At 49.3% G+C, this 21,022-nt stretch overlaps 7 protein-coding genes across 7 annotated transcripts; 3 read left to right on the top strand and 4 right to left on the bottom strand.

The window, feature by feature from the left end:
* Window positions 1-2,955: 2,955 nt before the first annotated feature.
* Window positions 2,956-4,746, top strand: PSV08DRAFT_213144 (ankyrin repeat-containing domain protein; the record flags this gene model as incomplete). The annotated part of the gene is made up of 2 exons (XM_014219279.1): window positions 2,956-3,280; window positions 3,899-4,746. 2 exons carry the CDS (start codon window positions 2,956-2,958, stop codon window positions 4,744-4,746), a joined length of 1,173 nt encoding a protein of 390 aa, XP_014074754.1.
* A 952-nt stretch (window positions 4,747-5,698) lies between these two features.
* On the top strand, window positions 5,699-6,466 carry PSV08DRAFT_242322 (uncharacterized protein; the record flags this gene model as incomplete). Its single annotated transcript, XM_014219280.1, has 2 exons — window positions 5,699-5,893; window positions 5,960-6,466. The coding sequence occupies 2 exons, from the start codon at window positions 5,699-5,701 to the stop codon at window positions 6,464-6,466; spliced, it is 702 nt and encodes a 233-aa protein (XP_014074755.1).
* An 803-nt stretch (window positions 6,467-7,269) lies between these two features.
* Window positions 7,270-9,128, bottom strand: PSV08DRAFT_253814 (uncharacterized protein). The gene is made up of 4 exons (XM_014219281.2): window positions 8,455-9,128; window positions 8,127-8,405; window positions 7,889-8,083; window positions 7,270-7,824 (listed from the first exon to the last, which is right to left on the bottom strand). Exons 1-4 carry the CDS (start codon window positions 9,055-9,057, stop codon window positions 7,363-7,365), a joined length of 1,539 nt encoding a protein of 512 aa, XP_014074756.1. The 5' UTR covers window positions 9,058-9,128; the 3' UTR covers window positions 7,270-7,362.
* Window positions 9,129-10,808: 1,680 nt separating this feature from the next.
* Window positions 10,809-12,753, bottom strand: PSV08DRAFT_406351 (Alpha/Beta hydrolase protein). Its single transcript, XM_014219282.2, has 3 exons — window positions 12,531-12,753; window positions 12,314-12,476; window positions 10,809-12,263 (listed from the first exon to the last, which is right to left on the bottom strand). Exons 1-3 carry the CDS (start codon window positions 12,721-12,723, stop codon window positions 10,973-10,975), a joined length of 1,647 nt encoding a protein of 548 aa, XP_014074757.1. The 5' UTR covers window positions 12,724-12,753; the 3' UTR covers window positions 10,809-10,972.
* A 995-nt stretch (window positions 12,754-13,748) lies between these two features.
* Window positions 13,749-15,144, bottom strand: PSV08DRAFT_253779 (cytidine deaminase-like protein). Its single transcript, XM_014219284.2, has 3 exons — window positions 15,090-15,144; window positions 14,365-15,042; window positions 13,749-14,313 (listed from the first exon to the last, which is right to left on the bottom strand). Exons 1-3 carry the CDS (start codon window positions 15,109-15,111, stop codon window positions 13,991-13,993), a joined length of 1,023 nt encoding a protein of 340 aa, XP_014074759.1. The 5' UTR covers window positions 15,112-15,144; the 3' UTR covers window positions 13,749-13,990.
* A 342-nt stretch (window positions 15,145-15,486) lies between these two features.
* Window positions 15,487-17,776, top strand: PSV08DRAFT_213135 (uncharacterized protein; the record flags this gene model as incomplete). Its single annotated transcript, XM_014219285.1, has 3 exons — window positions 15,487-15,717; window positions 15,893-17,230; window positions 17,291-17,776. 3 exons carry the CDS (start codon window positions 15,487-15,489, stop codon window positions 17,774-17,776), a joined length of 2,055 nt encoding a protein of 684 aa, XP_014074760.1.
* A 394-nt stretch (window positions 17,777-18,170) lies between these two features.
* Window positions 18,171-20,680, bottom strand: PSV08DRAFT_375694 (magnesium transporter NIPA-domain-containing protein; the record flags this gene model as incomplete). The annotated part of the gene is made up of 3 exons (XM_014219286.2): window positions 18,171-19,796; window positions 19,845-20,346; window positions 20,400-20,680. 3 exons carry the CDS (start codon window positions 20,678-20,680, stop codon window positions 18,492-18,494), a joined length of 2,088 nt encoding a protein of 695 aa, XP_014074761.1. The 3' UTR covers window positions 18,171-18,491.
* Between the last annotated feature and the right edge of the window lie 342 nt (window positions 20,681-21,022).

Here is a 21,022-nt window from a genome sequence, read left to right as displayed (position 1 = left end):
TTAGACCCCTCCCATCACTAGCTGATTACGCGCGGTGGGTCCACTTCCTTGCTTCCGGTGCCTCTTATTAGCTAGTACTACGGTCCGCTGACGTCCTCTTACACAGTATATCTGACAACACCACTACGACTTCTAGCACGCCTTTGAGCTAACCCCACACCTAGTCAATACTATATAGCAAACGATTGTGCTATCGCATCATGCTATCGCATCATGCTGTCGCATCGTAAATGATGTTATTGGAGTCTTCATCCGATTTCAGGGAACCTAACGTCTGTCCCTATCTGACCAAACCTTGTGTGCTGAAAATGACGAATCGGATGACGAGGGTTGTAGAGCATATCGTGATCCTTGAGATCCGACTATTGATTTTTAGCACACAAGGTTTTCTATTACACAGGGACAGACGTTAGAGGGAGCGGCTTGCGACAAGTGTACGCAAGCGAGGTTGCACGTGCTGTTATAGGTGACGCAACTCCACGCCTTTGCTTCTTTAGACACAGAGACCTGTGAGCAGCTTGGATTTGTCATCGGATGTCATAAAATTCAGTTAGGATCAACAAAGATAAGACTTAGGGCCGATGAGGTCGGAACGGCACTAACAGGAACTATCGTAAGATTTACAACGGGCCAAATATTCTCACTAACTTTGCTAATGCATTTCTTCAGGGGCAGTATCTGTCATTCTCATATCGCTTATCGAGAATTAATTAATATTGCAATTGCTAATTATAGCTCCCTCGGCCTAATTGTGGGCTCGAAGAAAGATATAAAGTCATGCTCGGTTTGTAGCCTACAAGATGTAGTTTGGTTTGAATTTATCAAAACAGCGATTGCCTATCGTTTATCTATATTACTAAGCTTCACCAAAGTGACACCAAAGTAGTAACAGAATTTACCAAAATGAAGTTTGTCTCTGTTGCTAGCTTAGCTTTAGCAGCTATCTTAGCTTGTCCAGCGCTTGCTGCTCCTATTAAGGGTACATTACTCCTTGTGCATTTTAATAATTAAAATTCAACAAAGACTAAGTCTGCATATCACAGTCAGAAGCGATGCACCAAGCTTGGCACGTCGAGTACTGGAGGAGGCTAAAAGAGCATTGTGGCGCCGTGAGGGCGAGGAGACTGACGCCTTCTTGGGCGGGTTGTGGCGCCGTGAGAGCTAGGAGGCTGACGGGGACAGCACCCTCGGCGGAGTGTAAGGACGGAATTAAAGATTGACCAGGAGTAACTACTATTCGTGTCAGGACTGGGCGCCTCTGACCCCAGTCTGTGGTTGGTTAGTGTACCTTAGTCAGCTTCTAGTATATCTACCCTGTCGCGTGGAGAATCGCTCTCTAGTCATTCGTCTCACAGTTGATAAAACACGACAACAGCAAGTATTGCAATTCTTAGAATTAACGCAGTATATTGCACGCAATGGTTAGCTTAATACTCCCTATAATCTATTAGTATTTTAAAAGTAGCGCCTACTACTGTTCAAGTAGACTGGAAGATAGATAGGTGTTAGGTGGGTGTATAGTTGCCAAGAGTTAGGTAGAGGTATAGTAAGTGTTGCTAAGAATGAGGTAGTAGCATAGTAGAGTTTAGGCTGGTAGATGGGTCTTCACATTGGGATCTCTTTTTCCACAATATTTCTTTCAATTCTACTAGCATAGTCTAGCTGTTGTTGCGTTTGATAGCCTCTAGGACGTCGTAAAGAAAGGTGCCGAGGGAAGTAGCATGCTCGCGTAGTAGAGTCGGCTATGTCGCTCTTCGCGGCTACGGCGTCGCTATAACTCTTTAGTAGTGGTAGGCGCTGCTTCTCAAGTGCTAACGGGTCGTAGGACGTGTCAGGCTAACTTTTAGGTGCAATATACTGCGTTAATTCTAAGAATTGCAATACTCGATGTTGTCGTGTTCTGATTACTTGTAGCATCGGGAATAATAGCAGCACTAACGAAAAGAGCGACAGCATAGTTAGCAACGCGTTCTCTAATATTAGATAGGGATGTAGTAGGAGGACTAGTGCTAGTGTATACATGCACATTAAACCGGCTAATTTACATATATCGTGTGAGCATGCCGGGCGTCCAGAAGAAAAAGTGTCCCGTTACACCAGGCGTCCCGGCACGTAGGGACAGACATTAGTATCTAGAGTGTCGTTCTTGCATGTACGCGAATTATGGCCAGTCTCTTTACACCTGCTATAGCGCGCTAGAGCCTGGCGGTGTTAGGAACCAAGACTAGAAATACGCCGTGAGCTTTTGCATTGAACTATAGTTGGGTGTACCAGTGATTCCAGCTTGCGCAATCCCTGAGCTGGATTCTGGTTGCTTGTACGCTGCTGGGAGCGCTCGAGATGATAGGATCCATGGTGAGGAATGCGGATTTGGTTGTTTTGTGTGGTTTCTGAACAGATTAGAGCGGCTGAGCCCAGTAGCCAATTGATTTAATGCGCAGGGAGAATCAATTTCTGTGCTTTAAAATGCCAGGCTCATAACTCTGGAGGAAAACAGCAGTTGGAAACGTGGCTCAGGTGATCTTTGTACTATTTGAATCACCACCCAGTGTATGCACTGAGCAGCTTAAGTTATATACCATAAGCTTTTCCGCTAGGCTCAAGCTGGTAACGCGTACCTACATAGGAAATAGGCCAAATAGGCTTGGCAAAACCGTGTACGGGTGCGCGACAGATACCATACCTCGCGTAAGACCTGATCAAGTCAGCGTAGGATGCTGTTTCCACTCCATATATTGCGGCGTAGTCTCTTGGCTTGGCTGATCCCTCAACAAACTTTTTTTTCGTTTGTCGGGCACTCCGAGAGTAACAGCACAAGGCACAATCTGGCGGTTGCTGGATTCTCAGAGCCCTGAAGCTACCGCTAAGTCCGTAATCTTCCCATTTTTCTTGCCGGCTGCACGCTTGGCAGCCACACGGCAGTCTTTCCCCTCTTCGCTATCGAGACACAGCAACATGGTTGGATTATCCCACCAAGACATTGTCGAATGCGACGATCTACATGTCATTGAGCCGTGGCCGCTACACGATTTCGATCTGCCCTTGTTTAAAGCTGCTTACAGGGGCGACGATGCCCAAGTCACCTTTCTAGTTGCGTCTGGTGTGGATGTTAATGCTCGTAGCAAATGCAACCTTACACCGCTTCAACTCGCGATCCACGGAGACCAGGCAGATACCGTTCGTACATTACTGTCTGCCGGAGCAGATGCAACTATACAGGAAGAAATTGAACCAGTCTCAATGCTTCATGTCGATGCTATCAACAGAGCCGCATGGCTTGGTGCTCGACACACGCTTGAAGCGCTGATCAATTTCGGAATCAAGATACCGTGCAGCGCTCTTCGTTTAGCTGCCTCTCTCAATCGCGTAGATTGTATGCGCACAATTGCGGACAAGTTGGGACAGCATGACTTTTCCGACGTCTCGAAACTGGAGGGCTGGAGTATTGCGTTAGATCGAGCCGCAGTGTGCTGGCACGATGAGGCAGTTGAACTCGCCTTGGTGCATGTTTCCAGATTTCTAGCAGATTCGGACTCAGAAGGCCGGTCTTGTTTGAGTTCTGCCCTTGCAAGCGCAGCGCGAGAGGATGAGGGTATTGATCAATGTCGATGGTACGGAAGTCGACCCGGGAGGCGATTGCGTATCATGCAAAGCCTCATCGCAGCTGGTGCGGATGTAAATTGGGAGGAGCCAGAGGAGTGGCAGTCGGAGCATAGGGCAGCACCAGGACTGAATGTGTTCTGGATTGTGCTTGACGATAATCTAGCATCCCCCAAAGACGAAACTCTCCTTCTTCTAAGCAGTGGACTGCAACTGGAGAAGGAGCGTCCTGATAATGGCCGTACACCACTATTCGGCCTTGTTTCTGAGCAGCAACACGATACAAGTCTCGCCGAAGCATTCATTAATGCAGGAGCAAAAGCAACTACTAAAGACGCTGACCTGGACACACCTCTGCACTTCGCCGGCAATCGTTGTTTTGCGGAGCTACTGTTCAAATTCGGCGCAGACCTTTTTGCAAAAGATCACGATGGCTTTATGCCGCTTCACATGGCCTGTAGAGACCGGCGCCTGGATGTCGCTGAGTTTCTTCTCTTGAAAGGGGCCGCGGTTGACGCGACTACAACCACAAAGCAATGGACACCACTTCTGCTCGCCACATATCCAAGGCGCAACGATACAGACACGGAACGACACGAGAAGCTCGTCAAACTCCTCCTTTCACATGGTGCAAATGTGCAAGCTACTACTTCGGACGGGCAAACAGTGCTCCATAATGCGGCACACGCCGGCAACCTCGACCTCGTGAAGTATGTGGTTGAGCATGGCGTGAATGTGAATGCCATCACTTCAAATGGGGAGACGGCTTTGCATTTAGTTGGCCACTACTTAAGTCCATTTGCCCCTCAGATAGCCCAAAGGCTCGCGATTACACACTTTCTTCTTGAGAATGGTGCCGAAATCAACGCCCGAGATCAGACAGGATCAACACCGTTACATGCTTCTTGGTCCTGCGCTCACCACTTCAGCCATAGTCCCGATATGTTCAGCTTGTTCCTGAAGAAAGGCGCCGACAGACTTGCGACGGATGGTCAGATGCGGACGCCGATTGATCTCATTGATCGTGAGAGATGGATGTTGGACGAGGATGGCTTCGTATGTTTAAAACCTAAGCCAGCTCCCATTCTTTCTACGAGAGGAGGAAGGGGAGGATGGAGAGGCAGAGGGAGAGGAAGAGAAGATTGAATGCAGCGAGTCTTAAATGCGAATTTTCTATGTCCTTCAGATATTGTAGAAGTGGTTCTACAGAGAAACGCACAGCGTGTCGACAAAGATGAACCCGTCGCACCCCAATATCATGCCATTGTATGTATTTGAACTCTAGGATAGCAGTCACCTCTTAACTGTGAGGGCACTCACTTTGACCTCATACCACTCATGCACGCCATTTCAGCGCAAAAGCTCAAATATTGACTTAATTATTATTCACATATATGCATACTACATATGTACATACTTCCAACTGTGTCGACTTGCCTAATTTTCTGGGCCTTCTTCCCGGAGAGTAATAAAGATCTGAACCGCGCCACCGATTTTAGCGTATTGAATGAATCCATCCAACTATGATGCAAATTTCTCTGGATGTTTATCCACTTTTCGGAAGATCGTGCATATTATTACCCGCAGCGCTTGCATCTCCACAAGTGATCCACCTAAGCGCTCATGGCGGCCCAACAATGTACCTGCCGCGGCTGTGTATCTTTTCGACCACGGGCCGAATGATTACACTTATTATAGTTATCGCGACTTTTGCCTAGTCGTACAGGCATAACGGCATAACGCCAAGATCGCTATTAGCAATAGCGGTTGTGCTCTAGGCCTGCTCAATGCGGAAGGCACATGTAAGGCATACCATGACCGGAGCCGAAGCAAAATTACAATAGTTCCTGCCGGAATTTGAGGCTTAATTTCAAAATCTTTCCGGGCCTTGGAAACCCTAACTGAGTGCAGATGTTGTATTTCCCCACTTTGTGCCGTACCGAGGAGGGACTTTGACAGTAGTATGGGCTTCAGCTAGCAGATGGCCTGATTTGTATCGACTTGATTTTGGAAGACAGAATATAAAAATGAGACCCGTCTCAAAGTCTACGACTCACGGTCAAGGACAATTGAGTTTCCAGCAGTCAACACTTCTGCAATGAAGTTTCTCCTCTTCTCTTCGCTGTTCACTCAGCTCTTCTGTCTTGGCACTGCCCGATTCGAGCCACCTCCAACTACCGCGGATCCCAGCACAATCAAGGACTGTACTTGGTGGTTCGTCGCCAAGGCTTCTGATACCTGCGACCAGATAGCTCCCTCATACGGCATTAACGTAGAACAGCTTGTTCGATACGTAAGTTGCACACTGTTTTACTCTATTGCATTGTAGCACGACTAATGTTTGATATGATGCGAGCAGAACCCCATACTAGCAACATCCTGCACCTTCGTGGATGGCGCCTCGTACTGTGTCGAGCAAAACTTTGGCGTGCCTCCTGTGGACTCCCCGCCTACAACTGTTGCGAGCTCAACGCCGACGACGCTTGCTACTTCTACAAAATTCAGCTCAACACTGCCGGCTACTAGTACAACTCCTGGTAATGGCGTTGTGACGCCCCAACCAACTCAGCCAGGCATGGTCAGTAACTGCAACAAGTTTCATTGGGTTGCCCAGGGCGTTGTATGCAGCCAGATCATCAGCTATCAGAAGATAACGCGTGATGAATTCGTACAATGGAACCCTACAGTCGGCCAAGACTGCTCCGGTATGTGGGCCAACGTGAATGCTTGTGTTGGTGTCATCGGAGGCTCTACTCCTTCACCAGTCACAACTAAGCCTACCACAACGACTTCTGTGGGCAATGGTGTCCAGACACCTCAACCTACTCGGCCAGGCATGGTAACCAACTGCAAGAAATTTCACTAGCTTCAACAAGATTAGTCTTACAGACTTCGTGAAATGGAACTCAGGCATCGGCTCGAATTGCCAGAACATGTGGGCTAAGACCTATGTCTGCGTTGGAGTTTGATAGAGATAAACAACCGCTAGGATTAATGCAGTAATTCTTAATGAATCTGAAGTAATCATGCTACTAAACTGGCTTTCTTGATTTTGAAAAAGGTCACTTTGGGTGTTTTTCCCGAAGTCTAAGTCGCTTGGCTGTCCAAGCGTAAGAGAATGCGCGATATGCCAAAACTTGGTTCGCAATAGTACGTCTCAAGAACAGTTGCTAATAGATTGCTTCAGAGCACCGATGAAAACACACGTATGGCTGGTGTATCAAGCGTGAAATCCAGTTCAAAACTGGTTGCCACGTAGGCTACCCTAACCGAGGCGGTGTGACTAATAAAATTATTATAAAAAGAATAGAGAAATCGCTTATTTCTAAGATTTGAAAATAATATGTTGTGACGGGCTAAACGCCCTTTAGATAGCTCCTCGACGGGATCTCGGGTTGTCCACAGAATCTAGGTGCTACCTAGAGTACCTAGATTCCGTACAACGCCCGAGCGGCGCTCAGGCCAACACGCTTAGACTCTTTAGTATGACCTTTCTCTAATAAGTAAATGAACGCCACGTAAGTAGAGTAGGTGGCTTCTTATTAAATATGACCTCTTGTATACCTCGCGATTGCTCCCCAGAGCGCAGCCTCTTACACGGAGGAGGAGTTTGTCAGTTTTCCGAGGTTGAATAGCGAATATTAATCATTTGCTTCGGCACAGCAGAACATTCTCGAAACTTCACTATTGCGTAACGTACTTTACGGACGAAATGATCCATGATAATCTAGGCATACCCTTTAGAACCAACGACATTAAAGCTCAATTATTTTCGGTTTCCGTTGCTACTGTCCCATGTAGGTGCGGAGAGCCACCTACGATCTCATCTTCGATCTCACCTCGGATCTCATCGTCGATATCATTATCGATATCATCGTCGGTCTCATTGTCGATATCATCGTCGGTCTCATTGTCAATTACATGAGAATAGCGTTCGGCTGAATGACTCTTGAATGCTTCAACGTTCAACGCGGAAGGTCCAGGTTCTAACAATGATCTGTCAGGATTCATGTAATTGTCCCCTTCATCCTTCGTCAACAATCCCGGGTTTGCCTGTTTGTCCGTTCGATTATTTGACCAATCTCGAATGATATCCCATACAGTCGATGCTAGAAAAGTGACTGCCGTAAGGATGGTAGCGAAAAGAAAATAAATCCACAACTTGGTGAGAGCTGGAAATTGCAGCTCCTGATTTATTTGGAAAAAGGGGGTGCTAAAGAGGGTCTATGAAGGGCCGAGATATTAGTACCTCATTAGTATGTATCTATAGCACTATCAGGGAACTTACAGCGAGAAATGTACCAGGAAGGTAGAACATTGACAAATATGATATCTTCATCATGAGCTTAGACGATTCGAGAGCTTGCTGAGACTGCCGTTTCATTTCTTGAGCATCTTCACGGCTACTTTCTGCTATTCTCCGGAGTGCAATGGTATTCCTTTGAGTATATCCAGCATTTTTAATAGTGATCATATCGAGGAACTAATTATATAAGTAATAGTCTAGGAAGCTAGAATGGACTTACTTTTTGACGCTCAGTATTGAAGTAATTCTCAAAGAATTCGAAATTCAAGCGCGTGCTATCCATTTGTACTGAAAACGAATCAAGAATTTCAAAGATCTTTGTTGTTGGACATGTCCGGTAGACTCGAAACATGTTAAACTCCTGTCTTAAATGGGATATAACACTGTTTAGAGTACCAGAGTAAAACATACTCCAGTGAACACGATGAAGCTGTTCGTCGATGATCTCTATTGGCTTATTGTCCACAAGTTTATTCGCGTTAAAGTTCAACCACACGGCCTAATATATTTAGTATTTATGTATTAGGATACAGAAGACATGGGATTACCGTGTTGTTTGCTAAGCGTCTAACTCGCTCTTCCTCATTTTCCCATTCTTTTATGCACAAATGCGCGATAAAGAGATGTGGGATCGCCCAGTCCTCAATTTCTGTATTGGTATTGGGTTCAGCATTACAGGCTGTCTGCAATGCTTCTCTCGCTTTGCCGATTATGCTCTGGGGACAAAATACCAAGGTACGTGAAAAGGAAGTAGTCGTGTCGTATACGGTGCAAACCCGCATGAAATCGTACATTGACATAGCCTTTCTTGGACGCGAGGTAGTAACATGATACCAAAAAAAGATATTTGTAGCGTCTGTTCGTCGATAAAAGCCCCTTGGCACCCCTCTCTTGAGGAGACTTTGCACCACAGCCTTTGGAAACTTCCAATCTTGTACGAGCTGGACAACGTGATCTTTCTCTGCGTCGATTATGCTTTTCTCGTAGTCGTATGCCATCAATACAACTGAACTCCCTTTCGCGTCATTATGCTTTTTCGCATTTGTTGCCAGAGTTGACCTTAATTGGTAGACCAGGGGCTGCTGTTTTGTCGTCGATATCCAATCGTAGTTGTCGAAGGGGTCTTCATTGCTAACAATAAATTCATCCATAGCGGCGGAGTTGCAAAATAGATTCAGAAATTGCCTGGAACACTAGATGTTTTTGAATTCACTATTTAAATGGCTTGAGAAATAGCGGCGAGACAGTTTTATATACCTTCTGATAAGCTAGGCAGAAGCGTCTTTAAGCCCGTGCTTATGGCTGCGCATGGCTTAGCTCTAGTAGTTTGCCTCGCAGGTTTGCCTCGCAAATTCGCCTCACCAGGCAACCTGTACAACCTCAAAAGTGGATCTCTAAAGTGGATCTTCATAGTAAGAGGCCAGTTAGTGTTGACGGTTAAACGCTGCGATGCTGTTGTAAGGCGATAAGCGCCACCAATATACTGAGATTCCTAATGTAGAAGGGGATGAAACACGAGCTGCTTCAAGATTAATATACCTTCGAACAGGGAACAGTTCTCAGGCTACAATAGCCAAAGCAGGTAAATTAACGGACGTTGGTATCCTAAAACGGAGAATTCCATAAAAATGATGGCAAATGTCGCAGTGACATAGTGGTCAGTATTTCCGCTTGTCAAGCAATTGGCAAATCGCGGGAGACTGGGGTTCAATTTCAATTCCCCGCTGGAGAGTTTCGATTTTTTTTTCTCTTTTGGTTCAATAACTTAATGAAAGTTGGATGTTGTAGGCATGCATACTCTCCTACTTTGACGCACCGCTGCTGTTAAACGAGATTTCTTTTTGTTAGCGATTCATTGAGGGCCTAATTCGAATATGTCAAAGCGAGCAGCAATCGGTGCTACGTTAAGCTATATAGTTTTATTGGAGCAGATCTCCAGAAGGTGGGCAAACACGATAGAATAGAGATCTTTGGTAAAAGGCTAAGGGCAGGAAGACTGCAGTTACGCATATCCAAGACTATGTTCGAGCCAGAAAAGTCATGTTATAAGCGCCCCCTCGCGAATGCCGCAGCATGAGTATGTTCATATGCTTCCGATGTAACTATGTATAAGCTTCGTCTATGTTATGACCATCTCGCATACCCCAGGTTCTAGGGCCTGATACGAAGCGATATTGATAAAGTCGAAAATGCAGAAAACTATCACCATGATTGTGCTTCATTATGCGTGGCGATACCGCCATCTCTGAATGTGAACTGGAGTCGCGATATGAGCGATGCGTGGGGTCAGACATCAACGTTGGTTACAAAAGGACATCCAAACCATTCTTCATCGATAAACTACAGTGAGAAAGATTCAAGGCGCTCCTCTAATAGCTTTCTGCGCAGAAGATTTCAGTTTGGATGAAAAAAGGAGTGAGAGGGCGAAGCTGGCGGGATGTAGTAGGAAGGAATGCGTGGTTCTAGTAATGAATAACTAAGCATGCTCTCGCTTTGTCATCTACATTCCTGTATCCTAGAAGCAATCACTCAAATAGGCAATTTTAAGATGCTTGGTAGGTTGCTTTTCCAAAACGGATTCACGTAAAAGTGATAATCAACGCAGTATTCACTATACTGCCGTACATAGCGAGCCGGGATCTGGGTGATCAGAGCGATGTTTGTATCTCCAGATGATTAGATTATGTTCACATTTTCTGATTGCAGGGAGTGGAGGGAGGGGGGGGAGGCGCGGAAGAAGGGCTTTTGGTACGGATCCTTTCCTCTCTAGTTGAGCGGGGTTGCCAAGGATGGAGAGGCGAAAAGGCAAAAGAGGGGTAAGGCTACTCTGGGCCTAGTGGCACATCGCCAAATTGGGTGATTACTGAAAAGGTAGACAACGGGTAGGGATCATAGCAAGGTTGTCAAGAATGCAAGTGTCATAGTGTAAGTTTAGCAAAAGTGGATATACCCGAACATATCCGGCGCCAACAACGCGATAATTTGCAACTAAGAAGTTTTATATTTACAACAAAAAATCTCAATCATCGGCGAAAAACAGGTAATGCTAGGTATCCTACTCGTCTACTAATAGAGATCGGTGGTACCAGTAAAATTACCTGTTTGGGTGGTGAAATCGCGGGTGCTGCTAAAATCGGAGATGCGACCGAGCAGAATCTCCAACATGCGGTATCCGACGCCAGGCGTGTAACCTGGCAACTCATGACCTGCAAGACGCGCAGTGTAGAAGGTCAGACCGCGTTCTTTGGTCCATAAGCCCTGGTATCCAGCGCCAGCTAGTGCACCGCCGTTGAATTCGGGGTGGTAAGGCACGTAGAGGTTTTGGGAGGGGTATCTGGTTAGACCTTGTGCGCCGTTCCAAGTCATGTTTTGAAGGGCGAGGAGGGTGCCGTTTGTGCTGAGAAGTATGTCGAGGTCTCCAGAGCCGATCATGACGTTGTTTGTTTTTTCAATAACGTTTTGGAGGACGCCGCTGTTGGCGGGTGGGACAGACGTGTCTGAGCCGTTTACGCCGGCACCGGCGAAGACGTTCTTATCTGTGCACAACATCCATGTGCTGTTAGGACTGGCATGAAGAGCCTTCTTGACATCTGCGCGGTCAAAATAGACTTCCGTGCCTGGTGCGACATAATCTCCTGGGTTGGTTCCACCGAGCGGCGTCGACTTGAACGGACAGGTTTCGGTGATGTGGTAGACGTCAAAGCAAGGATTTACCTCGGCAATGGCTTGGGCGTAGTTATCGAACTGGTCGCAAATTGGGACATCACCCGTACTGTCGAATGGGTCAGGGAGATTTGGGAAGGGCCCCTTTGGCGGAGGGAATTTGAAGTATTTTTCATAATACTGGGTGTAACCGCATTCCAGGTCGCGCTTTCGGGCTCTTTCTAAGAAAGTCTGGTTCAAGTAGAAGACATTTTGCCAGAATTCGACGTAGGGCCGGATGACGATCTGCTGTTGGACAGTATCAGTACCGATGATGGGGTCGTTGATTGCGATGCCACCAAGATTGAAGTATTTCTTGTCATTGGCACGGATGAAGCTGTCAGCAATGTAAGGAACGTAAAAGCCAGCATATGACTCTCCGGTAACATAAGTCTTCCAGTTCCAGACACCAAAGAGATCGACAAAGTTCTTGTAAAAGCCGCGGAATTGGTCACTGAGTTCGTATTCGTTGCTGATATCGGGCTCGCCTTCCGAATAGCCGACACCAACAGGCTGTTCGACCCAAAGCATGTTGGTGAGGTTGTGCCATGAATAAGGGTTCTGAGTTGGGGCAAGAGTGCCGTCTTGCCACAAGAACGGGCCGTTCTCTTGGAGCAAACCGCTGAGTGAACTACATCCAGGGCCACCATTAAGCCTACGCAAATGTTAGACTGGGACATGGGAGAAAAGCTTGAATTGACTTGCCAGATGACGATTTCCTCCGGTGTCTTGGCCTGGGTAGATGGAAAGAACCAGAAAAAAAGCTTGCGCGTTTCGTTTTTGTCGTTGGAGATGGGTAGTAAGCCAGCATAACTCTCACCTAAGTCGAAATTGGCCAAGGGGACATTCTTGCCATCGACAGCAAAGGCTAAAGGCAATGAGTATATGTCTGTATACATAAGACAACAAGATCGGTACTCACGTTGGGTCTTTGCGTTGAGGAAGGTATGAGCTCTCTTGTTGATCTCTGGGTTCTGAAAGTCCTGTCCAGGGACACGCTTCTCAATGACTGGATTGGGGCGATGGACTCTGTTAGGTCTGAGAAAGCGAGGGGCATTTGCAGCGAGAGCTGCTGAAGCACAGAGAAATGAACCGAAGACCGAAAGGAGCTTCATGTTGAGATTGACAGACGAGCGGTCGCTACCAAAGCAGGAGACTGTGAATCGAGGCAAACAGCGGTATTTGAGCACTTAGTACAAGACATGACGGCTGGACAAGCACCCTGGCACTTATCCCAGAAGAGAAGGAGATACATTAAACATGGAAATCCACGCGTGATAAACCGTCTAGTATGTCAGCCGTGCAGGCCGCGTAGGCCGTGCCATCGGGCAGAGGTTGACAGTGGATAAGCAATCACATAAGTACTAGCACGATGCAGTTGCCAATAACGCAGAGCTTGTGGACCTTCCTGAATCGTACGATGGAGCCGTAGAGGTGGAAGTTGTGATTGGAGGATATCCATGCAAGGTGCGCGGTGACAGTTCCTGGTGCCCAGACTAAGTGGAGCGATCAGCCTCGCAAGGAATGCTTGTCGATGCTTGGTCAAGCTTGTTCACCGGTGTGCGACATGATGGTCCCCACCTGCTAGAATAGCCAGATAGCCTAACAAGAAGGCGTGCGCAGTCCTGTTCGTAAATCTGTTTGCTAAACGACTGCGGTCGGGACATACGAGATGGCGGGGCAGGGTGTGGATCTGCGCATCATTTTAACAAATAAGGTTTGTTGACTCCCGTAGAAACATGTTTTGCTTTGACATGGAGGCCCGGGCGGATGGTTAAAATCCTGGCTCGTTGGGTCAGTAGTAGGGAACAAAAGGGCCGGCGGCGGTAAGCACTGCATACTTACCGGGGAAACGAATGATAGCCTTCAAAGTCAATTTGTACTCAACTTGAAGGACTACAGCAATGCTACCGATCTGACCATTTCTGGCGCAACCAGTGTCTACCAAAGTAAGTGGAACGGTGCAATGACAAGATGACGGCAGGTGCGGCAAGCTTCCCGTGTGGTCGCCACGCATATGGCAGGTGACATGTGGCGCAACGGCTGCCGTAGGCTTCCGCGCCACTAGTGCACAGCCCGCCCTCAGTCGCTGTTCGGCCCTGATAAACACAATGCCATCTTTTCAAAACTTCCCCCCCTTCGGAAATAACAGAATCTCTTTATGCCGTATAGAACGACCTTCTCTAGCACCTCTGTGATATTGTGATACTTCCAAGAAACGTCCAGCACAGATATGCCATCCATCAACTATCAGGCGACCTCGTCACGCCTACATTCTAATGTCGACAATCCAGCCTCTAGTAACATCACAGGCTCGCTATGGCGTCATAGTCCACCAGATGCAGTCATAACTAACTAGTGTCCATCCGAAGATACACCTTCTTATCTGTTGCCAGCAAATCCGATTCCCAAGTCAACCAAGCCACCAGTGGGCGGAGAAAATTGCCGCAGCTTGACCCCACTCTCGGCGAATATCTTGGCCGTCTGGTCATCCACCAAGTAGCCTTGATTGTATACGACCTCAGTTATACCGACCTGGGTGATCTTGACGCTACATGTCAGACAGGGACATGTGTTGCAGTAGAGGATAGCGCTGCCGCCAATACGGTCACGGCCTGCTTCGAGTAGAGCATTTTCTTCAGCATGAAGACAGAGGCAGGTGGATAGGCCAGAGCCTCCCTTTGCAGCATTGTTACAACGAGGGCCTGGACGTGGTCAGCACATAAAGCCAAAACGTCCGTCGGTTGCACACATACATCCGCCCTCGTTGCAGTTGGTCATACCGCGTGGCGTGCCATTGTATCCAGTGCTTATCACACGCTTCTCCCGAACTATGCAGCAACCAACTCTCCTCTTCATGCAATTGCTCCGCAGCGCTGCCAGGTCGGCCAGTTGCATGAAATATTGGTCCCAACTTGGACGCAGGCGGGCTTCGTCGGTAAGATCGAGGGAGCGTATGGCAGCGCGCAGAGAGTCTATCGAAGTGGTGCTGTTGAGGAGGTTAAGCTGTGCTCGGTAGGACAATCCACTCAGGCCTGTGTTTGGAGCAAACTGATGGTCATCGTTCTGGGCGACAAATTCGAGGATGGACGGTGGAACAGTGTTGCTTGCCGTGCAGCGATCATGGTACCGCTGCCACCGCACTCTGACAGGGGCATCGACACTGACAAGCAAAAAGAAAGGCCTTTTCAAAAGGGCATCGACAACAGAGGCATCCCAAATGTCGGTCGTGACCCATCGTTCCCTCCATCTCAGCGTGACAAAGTCGAGCAGCGAATCGACATGCTGGAAGGTATACTGAGGATCTACGAAACCCTGTGCCGAGGCAGAGTGGTCATTGTCGGGCTTTGCAGAAGGGCCTGCCAGGCGTAGGCGGGTGAAGTTGTACTCGTCGATGAGGCACGAAGCTATCTCGGACTTGCCCGCGCAGATTCCTGCTGCCTTGTCAGCAACTGGCCAGCGAGTCTTGCGAGTTTCTTGCCTCCACACACTCCAATAAGCATAGTGATAGATGATTGTTGTGAAGGGAGAAAGGCGGGGGACAAGAAGCTCGACGTGTCGGTGTCGCTGAAGACGGGGGTTAGCGCGCGTGTGCGGCTGCAGGAACGCGCCTCAGCGCTGCCCCGCCTATGTGACGGCCTGGCGGGGGCATGACATGCACATGTATGGCCGCCTGAAGCCCTCAGCAGCACATATCACGCTCTCTTGACAGCTTCACGTGCCTCGCCCTGTGTCTTGCTTCTGGCCATCTATGTACATACGTACCTCCATACATACACCCATATGACCTACACGCCATAGACACTGAACTCTCTGCTCTCTACCCATCGCCCTCTCCCGACGCCTCCAACACCCCGCCAGCCCCACTATCACCCACCATGGCGACCCTCAAGTTCGCGCCTTGGATGAGCGACGTCGATGTCCAGTTCTACGCCGCCCTCGCCCATATCAAAATCAACCATGACAAGCTCGACGACTCGGCGCGCAAAGTGCTGGGCCTGTACGAGGTTCGCCCTACTGAGCACTCCTCGCGCTCCATGCGCATCCAGATCCATCCCAATGCGCTGACATCGGATGAGTACGCCATATCATGCCGATGCTTACTACACGTCTAACACCCCGTTAGCACGCCCCCGACCTTTTGCCGCGCTGAAGGCATCATCAAGAACTGCAACACCATCGAGGACTACAAGAGCCTTGATCGCGCTGCCATACTTGAACGTTCTGCCCAGACAGTATGCATGTCCACTCTCAGCCGCCTATTTGTCTACTGATCATGCCTAGATATGGGATGCTATACACGACGGCTCCATCTACGAATGCCCCTCACTCCTCTCCTCTTTTACAGCAATCATCTTCGCCAACCTCAAAAAGTACAAGTTCACCTACCACTTTGGCTTCCCAGCCATCCAGTCTGATCCCCCCTGGAAACAGATGGGTCAGGTGACGAGGTTGCAGCCTAGAGAGACCACTTACCTTGTTGATGCCGTGCAGACATGGAGGTATAGTTCTGATGTGCGCCAAAGAGGTTTCTTCCTCGCCAAGCGCATACGCGGAGGCGGGGATGGTGAAGATAGACCAAAGACACCAGTGACACCCTTGGAAGAGTTTGGCTATACATGGGGTGTCGGCAGACTTGAGGCCTATGAAAAGGGCTTTTTCGACAAGGTGGACAGCCAGGACCGCTTCATATGCTTTGCCGACCCCTCGACATACGAGACAAACCCAGGCTGGCCGCTGCGTAACCTTCTCATACTGATCCGACACCGATGGAATCTGCACGATGCCCAGATTCTTTGTTACCGCGATACGCATACACGGCGCGACCAATCCAACTCGCTGATTCTCCAGCTGCGCTCAGACCCAGACCCTAACGCCGCGCCTACATCGCCTATGCTAGAGCAGAAGAGCACCCCGCCACTACCCAAGGTCACAGGATGGGAGCGAACAGAAACAGGAAAGCTCACTTCGCGGAATGTCGACTTATCAGAGTACATGGACGAGACCAAGTTGGCAGATCAGGCCGTAGACCTCAATCTAAAGCTCATCAAGTGGCGCATAGCTCCTTCGATTGACCTGGACGTCATCAAGAATTGCAAATGTCTATTACTGGGAGCGGGCACGCTCGGCACGTATGTCTCACGCACGCTGATGGGATGGGGCGTCCGAAAGATTACCTTTATCGACAATGCGACTGTCAGTTTTTCAAATCCTGTGCGACAACCCCTATTTAACTTCCAAGACTGTTTGAAAGGCGGGGCGAAAAAGGCCGAGAGAGCTGCACAGGCTCTGAAGGAGATCTACCCAGGGGTGGATGCAAACGGCCATGTCATGCAGGTTCCCATGCTCGGCCACCCCATGACGGATGCCGCAACAACTAAGACGGAATTTGAAAAGTTGCAACAACTGATTGCTGAACACGATGCCATTTTCCTGCTCATGGATACCAGAGAGAGCAGATGGCTACCAACCGTCATGGGCAAGGCACAGGGTAAAATTGTGCTGAATGCGGCTCTGGGATTCGACACCTATGTCGTCATGCGGCACGGCCTGAAAGCAACGCAGGAGAACGAGGTAGAGCTAGGGTGCTACTTTTGCAACGACGTGGTTGCACCCGCAGACGTAAGTAACAACCATCTCCAAACGAATCAATGAAACCCCAAACTAACACATGCACACCAGTCCCTCAGCAACGCAACCCTCGACCAACAATGCACCGTCACCCGCCCGGGCGTCGCACCTCTCGCATCCAGCCTCCTAGTCGAACTCCTCATCTCCATCCTCCAACACCCCGCAAAAGGTCTCGCACCACCCCCCTCTCATCAAGCCCCACCAGCATCATCATCTCACCCTTCCCTCCCCCCACCTTTCCAACACCCTCTCGGCACCATCCCACACACAATCCGCGGCTACCTATCCACCTTCTCGAACCTTCAAGTTGAAGGCAAACCCTTTGATTGCTGCTCCGCCTGCAGTCCCAAGGTGCTGGATGCATACACTGCGGATCCCTGGGAGTTCGTGCAGAAAGCGCTAAACGAACCGGGTTGGGTCGAGGAAATGAGTGGGTTGAAGGAAGTCCAGCGGAAGGCGGATGAGGCGGCGGCCGATGTGGATTGGGAGGAAGATGAGGAGGAAGGCGGGTTGGAGGATGAGGGGGAGATTGTGTGATGTGCCGTTTTGTTGTTATTGTTGTTTTCGTGGATTTCATATTTCATGGAATGTGTTGTGTAGTTATTTTTGTTATTTATGAAAGTTCACTTAGAAAGGGGGGGGGGTAATGCATAGAGTACGCGTCTGAGTTGTGTCGTTATCAAATTTCGGCTCCATCGGTAAATTCACCTTGATGTATTTCTACTACCTCCTTCTTCGTTATTTGAATTTGAAATCATTATTCTCCATTTTTTTAAAGTTGCCTAATTATTTCATGTTTCGCATGCCATATTACCGACCCTTTGCTCATCTCCTTTGTGCTTTGTGCTTTGCACATCCCCCCTCTTTCTTCTTACATACATAAACATGTATATATCCTATCCATTGCATAACAGTATTGGAAATGTCCAAAAAAAAACCCCGTACATATACAAAACACCCCGCCGTCAGTCCACCCAGACACGGGAGGAACACAAAAGGCCGTCTCGCTCGCTATGCTAAGCTACATCGATATTGACAGTGACAAAAACAAAGGTCGTCTAGGTCATCTCGCTCCCTTTCTCATAGGAAGACGTACCCAACTCTCTCTCTTCCTCGTAAACCGCGCTGTTAAAAAAAAGGAACAAAATCTTTCGCTAAAGTAGACGCGACAACATACATGTAACTTTCCAAAACCCTCCAACCCGGTATATATCCTAGCTAAACGCACTAAAAACTTGCGTGTTGCGTAAAATTATCTAGTATATCCACCCTTTTCGAAATCAACATCATATGGCTCATCGCTATCCGCCCTCCTGGGCCTTGTGCGGCTCTGGCTTTGATTGCGGCTCCGACTATGACTCTGGGTCGGAGAGTGTACTGGCTGCAACACGGGAACCTCATGCTCATAGGCTGGAGATTCGGTTCGCGGGAGTTGCCAGTCGTCCATATAGCGTGGAGGGCTGGGTCCGGGATGGAGTTCGTCGTCTTCGTCGCTGGTGCGGCTGATGCTTGGGAGGAGATTTGACGAGTCGCCTTTTACGAGACCGAGACGCTCTTCTTCGGTTGCTGTGGTGTTACCGCCTCTGGCGTCACGGCTGCTCTTGCGGCTGTGGCGGCTGGTTGGGCGGAGCTTGTTGCTGCTAGACGATGACATGGGTTCGCCCGTTGAGTCTGGACGGTTGCGTCCAAAGACGTTTTGAAAGGAGAATTGGCGCCTGGTTGTTGGAGGGGCTAATGATGGGGACTCGGAGCCACCCTGACGAGATGGGGGAGTGGCAAACTGAATGTGGGGATCAAGCGACTTGTAGGACGTGTCTTGGGTCATCATGCTCTTTTTATAGGATGCACCGTCAGATTCATGCTCTGAGATGCCGTCACCTTGGGGGATGGGTGGTAGTGGGTGCATGTCCATGCCAGGCACAGGTGTATGCGAGCTGCCTCGACTGCTAGTAGATTTGCCACGCGAGCGTAAACGCTGAAAGAAGCCAGGGTGGAAACTGTCGTTATCTTCGTCAGAGTCGTCAAGCGGAAACTGAGACATTCCAAGTGGAGGGTGGATGGCTTTGGTTTGCACGATAGTAGTATTCCGGGTCGGTGGTCGGCTGGGGTCAATGACGGTCTTGCGCCTACGGATGCCGTCGAATTCCACCTGTTCGCCTTCGCCAATGGGTTGCATGTGCTCTTCTTGAATCTTGCGAGCCTCGGCAAGCTCCTTGTGGGATCGGGCTTTGGATAGCGACCTGAGAATAGCGGCTCCACCACGAAGGGTATCAGCACGTGGCTCGTACTCTGGTTCTTCCACCTCGGCAACAGTGCGAACCTGATCGAGATCGCCTTTGAAGACGGCCGAGTCAGGGACGTCTTTGGCCGACTTGGACAGTTGCAGTAGCACGACTCCAGCGCAAATTTGAAGGAAGCCCATGATGACGGTTACGATCTGCAGCGGTGTGCCTTTGAAACCCTGGAACAAGACGGCCGAGGTGACAATGGTAGCAGAAGTGAAGCAGACATAGTAGGTTGGTGTTACTAGGGCAGCATTGAACAGGTTCAGGGCTTTCTGGGCAGAGCTTAGTAGTGGTCACGGGCCAAGACACGGGTGACTTACGTTGAGATAAATGATTTCTGTCAACAGTGTGGCTACGACAAAGACAAGCAGCACATACAGGAACCACTCTTTGAACTGTCCACCGTAGGTGCCCGAAGCCTGGGCTACCACGGCGGCACCTAAGCCTTGGGTTGCGACAACGCTAAGGCCTCCGATTAGACTACAGATGGTGATGTAGACCATCATGGTTCGCTTGCCATACTTGGGGCCAAGCCACAGAGCGATGACGACGCATGTGACGATAATGACTCCAGCGTAACTGAGGAATCCCGGAGTAAAGACCCATTTCTTCATATCCTGGATACGAGCGACGGACGATTGTGCAGGCGCATTCACGGCAATGACGACGGAGCCGATTATACAGTTAAAACAACCGACTTTGCCGACGAAACTGAGGCGTTCTTTTAGGAATATCTCGGACAGAATGGCACAAATGACGACCGACAGTGCACCCATGGGCGTGACAAGAATGGCATCGGTAAAGGCATATGCGACGAGATTACTGCGCTCAAGTTAGCGAAACGCTGGGCCAGCATGGGCAAAAGTGTCGCGTACCATATTTCTCCAACAATCATGAGCGTCATGCCAAGCCACCACCAGGCGTTTTTGAGGTATCCATAACCCTCGCCTGCTTCTTCGTTGTACTTTTTGTTGGCCTGTAGCAGACCGTGTTTCTTGATGACAAAGGACGAGCCGATAAAGACTCCAGACGAAATGGCCAAGATTAGACCAATAATTTTATACGAAGCCGGGCGGTTGGCTGTGTCGCCGCCCATGCCGCCGGCGCGGGCGTGGAGTTCGTGGGCGGCATAGAGGAGGTGGGCGGTCGAATCCATGGTGTTGGTTGGGCTGCGGCAGCAGATGGTGACAATTGCTGGCGCACCGGGAGTTCGCCCTCGTGGGTATGCGTGAGTTGGGAGTGTCGTCTATGGAGGCAACATGGAGGGTGTGTGCGTTGTGGTGGAGGCGCAGGCGTGGGCGGCTGTGTGCACGAGGCTGGGCTGTGCAGCGGCGGCGGCGGCGGGTGATGTTTTGGGAAGTCTGTTTTGGCCCAGGGTCCGGCGGGGGTGAAGGCGGCGCAGAGAGGGGGGAGAGGGGAGGAGAGAATAAGTGGAAGAGACGGTGTCACGCTGTGTTGTTATTGTTGTTATTGTTGGTGGTGGTGGTGGTGGTGGTTG

Source organism: Bipolaris maydis, assembly GCF_028858645.1.
Source record: "Bipolaris maydis strain C4 unplaced genomic scaffold PSV08scaffold_1, whole genome shotgun sequence".
Classification (NCBI taxonomy): Eukaryota; Fungi; Ascomycota; class Dothideomycetes; order Pleosporales; family Pleosporaceae; genus Bipolaris; species Bipolaris maydis.
Note: the sequence above shows the minus strand (reverse complement) of the source record. Positions and strands in the feature narration are given on the sequence as shown.

Excerpts from the sequence above, each read along its gene's own strand:
- PSV08DRAFT_253814 (XM_014219281.2), bottom strand. The coding sequence starts at position 9,057 with ATGGATGAATTTATTGTTAGCAATGAAGACCCCTTCGACAACTACGAT. Across the intron at positions 8,084-8,126 it reads TCAATACTGAGCGTCAAAAA|TTCCTCGATATGATCACTAT; the intron begins GTAAGTCCATTC and ends TTATATAATTAG. Across the intron at positions 7,825-7,888 it reads TTCCTGGTACATTTCTCGCT|ACCCTCTTTAGCACCCCCTT; the intron begins GTAAGTTCCCTG and ends GGCCCTTCATAG.
- PSV08DRAFT_406351 (XM_014219282.2), bottom strand. The coding sequence starts at position 12,723 with ATGAAGCTCCTTTCGGTCTTCGGTTCATTTCTCTGTGCTTCAGCAGCT. Across the intron at positions 12,477-12,530 it reads CCTCAACGCAAAGACCCAAC|CCTTTGCTGTCGATGGCAAG; the intron begins GTGAGTACCGAT and ends CATTGCCTTTAG. Across the intron at positions 12,264-12,313 it reads CCGGAGGAAATCGTCATCTG|GCTTAATGGTGGCCCTGGAT; the intron begins GCAAGTCAATTC and ends ACATTTGCGTAG.
- PSV08DRAFT_253779 (XM_014219284.2), bottom strand. The coding sequence starts at position 15,111 with ATGCTTATTGGAGTGTGTGGAG. Across the intron at positions 15,043-15,089 it reads GCTTATTGGAGTGTGTGGAG|GAATCTGCGCGGGCAAGTCC; the intron begins GCAAGAAACTCG and ends ACAAGGCAGCAG. Across the intron at positions 14,314-14,364 it reads CAACTGCAACGAGGGCGGAT|GCCCTCGTTGTAACAATGCT; the intron begins GTATGTGTGCAA and ends GACCACGTCCAG.